The sequence below is a fragment of the Trichomycterus rosablanca genome, chromosome 1 (genome assembly GCF_030014385.1).
Source record: "Trichomycterus rosablanca isolate fTriRos1 chromosome 1, fTriRos1.hap1, whole genome shotgun sequence".
NCBI lineage: Eukaryota > Metazoa > Chordata > Actinopteri > Siluriformes > Trichomycteridae > Trichomycterus > Trichomycterus rosablanca.
The window spans coordinates 40,412,700-40,420,252 of record NC_085988.1 but is presented as its reverse complement, the minus strand read 5'-3'; the positions used below and the strand labels follow the sequence as shown (position 1 = coordinate 40,420,252).

Sequence of the window (7,553 nt, the reverse complement as noted above, 5' to 3'; positions counted from 1 at the left end):
GAGGACTGTTGTTGCTGCTCAATTAATCTTTAAGGATTCAAATATGCACACTGATCTACTGTCTGATATATTTATTAATCTGTTTCATACTTTTGTCATCAGATGTAAAATTGTAGATTTTATTAATATTAAGGATTGTTTGCCTTCAAAAGCATGATAATATACACATAAACTTAACAAAAATTAAGTACAGAGTTCCATGTTAGACTTTGTTCTGATTTTTTTTTTCTGAAACAACAGCTAGTGTGACCTAATTTGTTAAAATAGTGACCAAAGGATCAGTGGCCTATCATATTACTCTTATTGATCCCAGTACAAAAATAATGGGCCCGCTATGTAAAAGCTTTAATGATTCATAAAGTGTGATAGAGGATGGTAAAGTATGTTGTTAAATTATTACATAAGTAATATGATAATGACTGGACCCAATAGAGATGTCCTGGTGAATGATGTAGTATTTTAGAGTGGCAAAATATATTGTTAATACTGCTATGTCATCACAATTATGGTAGTATTTTGTTAATACTGCCATGCCACAAATGTAATGGCTGAAGATTCCACAAGTAAGGCCAGAAGCACTGCTTGCACTTACCAGAATCACTGGATAGAGTTTATCAAGGCAAAATGATGTTCCATCAGATACTGAGGCTGGCTGATTAATAAGTTTGCTCATGGACATCTGCCATAAGTACTGGGCCTAGATGTTTTTTTTATTTTTGATTTTTTATCTTTATCCTGGCCAGGGTCACAGTGGGTGCAATTCACTGTGCGAAGGGTAGGAAACATCCTAGACAGGTCACCAGTCCATCACACTCTCTCTCACACTCACACAGTCACACCTTGGGCAATTTTGTATCTCAAAAACTGCATATTTTTGGGCTGTGGAAGGAAATCGGAGCTCTTGGAGGAAACCCACATAGACAAAATGAGAAAATGTAAACTCCAAACAGTAACCCTAACTGCCGTACCTGGGAACTGAACCCAGGACGTTTTTGCTATGAGGCGACAGTGCTAGCCACTGTGCCACCGTAGATTTTTTTTAAATTTAAACTCAAAATTATGCTTTGATTGCAATGCGATTCAATTGCCATAACTGTGATATGGAAGTATTAGCAAAATATCTTGCTACGCTAAAATACATCATTCGTCTGGATGTATTTATTGATACATAATAATAATAATAATAAGATTTTATTTGAAAATCGCCTTTCATGACACCCAAGGACACTGTACAATAAAAATAAAGAAAATCTAAGCAAAATTATGAATAAAATACACATTTACAAACATGGAAAACACCAAACATGTGGCACAGTTCTGAGTAACCCAAAAGCCAGCTGGAAAAGATGAGTTTTGAGACGGGTTTTGAACACAGCTGCTGATGAGCAGGCACATAGCTCAAGAGGGAGACTACTCCACAACTTGGGGCCTGCAACAATGAATGCCCTATCACCAAATGTACGTAATTTAGAGGGGGGAACTTTTAACAGATGCAGGGTGGAAGAGTGACGAGACGGAGCTGGAGAATATGATGTTAGCAGACTTCTAAGATATGAAGGTGCGTGGCCGTGTAAAGATCTAAAAACCTGCACCAACAGTTTATATTGTATTCTGTATTGTACTGAAAGCCAATGTAGGTGTTTTAAAGTTGGGGTGATGTGCTCCCAAGATCTAGTATGGGTTAAAATCCTTGCAGCTGACAGTGCAGTTAGGCCAATAACACTGGGAACCTTAGCAGGGCTCATGGCAAGTAAACAAATAACATCTTTATTGGGTCCCATATATCACTACTTGTGTAAAAATGTAAAAAATAACCCTTTACTTCGAGTCGGCTCTCAACATACTATACACTTAAGAGTCTATTCAAAGAGTCGACTCGTTCGCGAACGACTCAATACTAGTGTGTATACGGAAAGACGGGAGACGGATGGTGAGCAAAACGTGTGAGCTTGGCTCAGCGCCTCGCTATATCAGTGCCTTCTTTTAAACTTATTTATTATTACGGCTCGTAATCGCATAGTATTGTTGGATCGTGTGCTGTAAATCTCGATCGCTTTAGTCTTTCTTTGCCTTGGTGACTGGCTGTGTAGTGATTGTAAATGGAGACGGATAAAAGGACGCGGCATTAGTGGAAAGCAGATAACCGATGATGTGATGGGGTCGAAGATGCTTCCTGACTGCTTCTGTAAGAAAATAAACCAGTTCTTACTTACAGTGTGCATGATTTCATTACCTAACATGATAGAACGAATAAAATAATAAATAAATATAGTTTCCCTTTTCAGATTTAGTTTCTAGATTTAGCTGGAGCAGGTGTTGGAAAGCAAATCCGCATGTCACCCATAACAGACCATGTTACAGTTCAAACTGTTCATTCATAAAGTGACAGTGTGTTTGTTACGTCTCTTGTGATTTATCAGTATTTACCATGTTGCTTAATAAATCTGATTTGGCTGCACCGATTACATGGCACCAAAATGCCCCAGCAGGTGCAACAGCAGCAGCGCTATTTCGAGTCCTCTACTCACCTAACCACTCATTCTCATCAGGATATTCTGAGCAGTTGCTGTTGACTAGGATCTGGATTAATCATAATGTTGGATTCATGGTAAAAGCCTGCATACATGTCCAAATAAAACCTGAATTTACTGAAAGCAGATTATTTGCAAGCAGCTTAGTATATCTGAAAGATTTAGAAAACAGCATTCAATATTTGGTAGTATTTAACAACTTTAAAGGTGGCAAGTGTATTGTTTGACCACTGGGTTGCATGAATCATAAGAACAACTGGGACCCCATAAATAAGGGCTGCTCAGCATTTTCCATGTCAAGGCCCACCTATTTATAGCCACTATGCAAGACCCACTGAACCAAACAAAATAGCATCAAGGTGGTAAATATATAATGCCCTGAGTTAGATTTGTATTTTGTGTTTTTAGTGCCTTTATTTATTGCCAGGGGCCCATTGGGACCATAAACAGGATCAGGTAGTTTTTTTAAATAAGTAAATGAAAAAAAAAAAATTCCACTTAGTGTGTGCACATAGTGTGTGACTATTCTTGATTCTGCACATGATCAGCCATAACATTAAAACCACCTCCTTGTTTCTACACTCACTGTCCATTTTATCAGCTCCACTTACCATATAGAAGCACTTTGTAGTTCTACAATTACTGACTGTAGTCCATCTATTTCTCTGACGTTAAAATCCCAATAAAACAAAAGACTAAACATACTTTTTAACCTGCTTTCACCCTGTTCTTCAATGGTCAGGACCCCCACAGGACCACCACAGAGTAGGTATTATTTGGGTGGTGGATCATTCTCAGCACTGCAGTGACACTGACATGGTGGTGGTGTGTTAGTGCGTGTTGTGCTGGTATCAGTGGATCAGACACAGCAGCACTGCTGGAGTTTTTAAATACCGTGTCCACTTACTGTCCACTTCTACCTAGTTGGTTCACCTTGTAGATGTAAAGTCAGAGACGATCGCTCATCTATTGTTGCTATTTGAGTTGGTCGTCTTCTAGGCCTTCATCAGTAGACACAGGACCCGCTCACAGGGCTGTTGGCTGGATATATTTTTGGTTGGTGGACTATTCTCAGTCCAGCAGGGACAGTGAGGTGTTTAAAAATTTCAGCAGCATTGTTGTGTCTGATCCACTCATACCAGCACAACACACACTAACACACCACCACCATGTCAGTGTCACTGCAGTGCTGAGAATGATCCACCACCTAAATAATACCTGCTCTGTAGTGGTCCTGTGGGGGTCCTGACCATTGAAGAACAGCATGAAAGGGGGCTAACAAAGCATGCAGAGAAACAGATGGACTACAGTCAGTAATTGTAGAACTACAAAGTGCTTCTATATAGTAAGTGAAGCTGATAAAATGGAAAGTGAGTGTAGAAACAAGGAGGTGGTTTTAATGTTATGGCTGATCAGTGTAAATTGGCATGTTGGTGTGTACTCTGCAAAAGGAGAAAGTCAGAGTTATGAAAAAAGTTGTGTTTTTATGTCATTCCTGTGTGATAATCGGGTACTGTTTCTAATTCCAAAGAGGCATTGATTATTTGAATGCTCAAGGCTTTCTTTCTTTGTCTCAGGTGGCCGATGGATGGCGAGAATTAGAAGAATGAAAATAGATGCCCGCTTCCGTTATTACTTTCAGCACCCATGGTCCCGCTTGGTTGTGGCCTATCTTGTCACCTTCTTTAACTTTCTCGTCTTTGCTGAGGACCCAGTGTCCCACAGCCAGACAGAGGCACACATGATAGTGGTGGGAAACTGTTTCTCCTTTTTATTAAATAAGTATCCAGGAGGAGGATGGAATGCCCTGAAAGTGATAATGTGGATTCTGGCGATCTTCACAGGCCTCATTGCTGGGAAGTTCTTCTTTCATCGAAGGGTATTTGGTATGTACACTGGTGCTGTTTATATTTTTTGACTGTAATGCTTCCTTTATTTTATGGACATACATAAAGTTGTAGGACCACACAATAGGTTAAACATATACAAACCCCATTTATGGAAAAGTTGGTAAAATGCAATTAAAGCAAGAAACATTTTTAGTTTTCTTGAACCTTTATTTAATTGACACAAGTACCAAGATTTCCATTGTTTTCACGTACCAACTTAATTTTATAAATATAAACAAATTTATATTTGATGCCTAAAACACACTCGAAATAGCAGAGGCATGTTTAACACTGTTACATCACCTTTCCTAATAAGTACACTTTTGACAGATCTGGACTGCAGGCAGTCTAGTCATGCACATGCACTTAATGTCCACAAAGTCAGTGTTCTAGTGTGTACATTGTCTTGCTAAAATAAACATGGAAAAGGCATTGTCTGAATGGCAGCATACGTCTCTCTAAAATACAGATAAACGCAGTGATGGATTGTGAGCCATGACCCATATTTGCTGGCAAAAAGAGTAGGCCTTTGGTGCGTCCTATTTTTATACCCATGTAACGATTGGGCTAACGTGACAAGAGGGGGCAGACACATGCAGAGATGTTGTAATATTTTATATTAACAAAAGACAAGACAGGGGTACACAAGACAAGACCAAACACATACACATGAACTAAGCTAAATGCTAATGCTAAACTAAACGCACATGAATCCTGACTAAACTATACAAGACCCTAAGCTAAGCTAACACCAAACATGAACTAAAACAAGACTTAAACACTAAAGAAGACTTTAAGCAAGATCATGAATATGAGCAAGAGCATTATTAAAAATCATGACCTGACAACAACCAAAGATCTATAAACAAGCATGACAAAGTAAAAACCGTGACAATCCTAAGAAACCAAAAGCATAATAACCAAACCATTACATGAGCATGAAAAACTAAAATAGTCTCTGCTGACAGATCCCTTAAATGCCCTGAGCATTACAACTGAAACAAGGAGCAGCTGTGGATCATTAGCTCCAATGACCAATCAAAATGAGGAGGTGTAGACATAAACAAAAGCCTCCTCAACCATGTGCTCCCAGAGACCGGGGTGTGGCACATACACAAACATTAACTCTGGACTCTGGGAGCACAGAGAGGCTCGTGCTTCCGATGATTCGAAACAACCCAATTATGATTTTTTCACCTGTTACCAGTTCACATGCTTATTTTGGAATGTTTCAAAATGGTATAGCATAAATATTCTATAAACGTTTCACTCTTTTTTTTTTTTTTGCTGTCCCAACTTTGTTTTAAGTGTATTTCAAGCATCGCATTTAAATTTATATTTTTTATATTTAGAAAATGCTATCAAGTTGGCCTGCCAAAACAATAAAGTCACTTTTTTGTACCTGTCAGTTAAACAAAGGTTCAAGAGAATAAAAAAATCACAGATTTTTGTTTTTATTGCATTTAGCGAAATCTACCAACTTCTGTAAATGTTGTTTGTATATTAGGCTGCCAGTCTAGTAGGTACAGTTGAAGTCATTACAGTATTACTCTTGGCATTTAAATTGCTGTACTGTGACTGTATGAGTGGAATACAAATGGCTTATCCCCAAAAATAATGTTGTTGGTTATTTAAAATATGACAAAACCTGTTTTGGTGTAGAAAGTTTTATAGTCTGTCATAAATGAGAATCTGCAAAACAAGTGACATTGTCCCCCAGTCAAGCATGATTTATATGTATGTGTATATATACAGTGTATCACAAAAGTGAGTACACCCCTCACATTTCTGCAGATATTTAAGTATATCTTTTCATGGGACAACACTGACAAAATGACACTTTGACACAATGAAAAGTAGTCTGTGTGCAGCTTATATAACAGTGTAAATTTATTCTTCCCTCAAAATAACTCAATATACAGCCATTAATGTCTAAACCACCGGCAACAAAAGTGAGTACACCCCTAAGAGACTACACCCCTAAATGTCCAAATTGAGCACTGCTTGTCATTTTCCCTCCAAAATGTCATGTGATTTATTAGTGTTACTAGGTCTCAGGTGTGCATAGGGAGCAGGTGTGTTCAATTTAGTAGTACAGCTCTCACACTCTCTCATACTGGTCACTGAAAGTTCCAACATGGCACCTCATAGCAAAGAACTCTCTGAGGATCTTAAAAGACGAATTGTTGCGCTACATGAAGATGGCCAAGGCTACAAGAAGATTGCCAACACCCTGAAACTGAGCTGCAGCACAGTGGCCAAGATCATCCAGCGTTTTAAAAGAGCAGGGTCCACTCAGAACAGACCTCGCGTTGGTCGTCCAAAGAAGCTGAGTGCACGTGCTCAGCGTCACATCCAACTGCTGTCTTTGAAAGATAGGCGCAGGAGTGCTGTCAGCATTGCTGCAGAGATTGAAAAGGTGGGGGGTCAGCCTGTCAGTGCTCAGACCATACGCCGCACACTACATCAAATTGGTCTGCATGGCTGTCACCCCAGAAGGAAGCCTCTTCTGAAGTCTCTACACAAGAAAGCCCGCAAACAGTTTGCTGAAGACATGTCAACAAAGGACATGGATTACTGGAACCATGTCCTATGGTCTGATGAGACCAAGATTAATTTGTTTGGTTCAGATGGTCTCAAGCATGTGTGGCGGCAATCAGGTGAGGAGTACAAAGATAAGTGTGTCATGCCTACAGTCAAGCATGGTGGTGGGAATGCCATGGTCTGGGGCTGCATGAGTGCAGCAGGTGTTGGGGAGTTACATTTCATTGAGGGACACATGAACTCCAATATGTACTGTGAAATACTGAAGCAGAGCATGATCCCCTCCCTCCGGAAACTGGGTCGCAGGGCAGTGTTCCAGCATGATAATGACCCCAAACACACCTCTAAGACGACCACTGCTTTATTGAAGAGGCTGAGGGTAAAGGTGATGGACTGGCCAAGCATGTCTCCAGACCTAAACCCAATAGAACATCTTTGGGGCATCCTCAAGCGGAAGGTGGAGGAGCGCAAAGTCTCGAATATCCGCCAGCTCCGTGATGTCGTCATGGAGGAGTGGAAAAGCATTCCAGTGGCAACCTGTGAAGCTCTGGTAAACTCCATGCCCAGGAGAGTTAAGGCAGTTCTGGGA

The 7,553-nt window shown here is 39.9% G+C and overlaps 1 protein-coding gene across 1 annotated transcript in view; it reads left to right on the top strand.

Moving 5' to 3' along the window:
- The first annotated feature begins 2,154 nt into the window (after positions 1 to 2,154).
- Positions 2,155 to 7,553, top strand: part of tmem117 (transmembrane protein 117) — a 97,487-nt gene continuing 92,088 nt past the window's right edge. Inside the window, exons 1-2 of the mRNA XM_063002876.1 lie at positions 2,155 to 2,185; positions 4,109 to 4,417. Coding sequence (XP_062858946.1) covers positions 2,155 to 2,185; positions 4,109 to 4,417 — 340 coding nt within the window. The remainder of the gene's footprint in view (positions 2,186 to 4,108; positions 4,418 to 7,553) is intronic.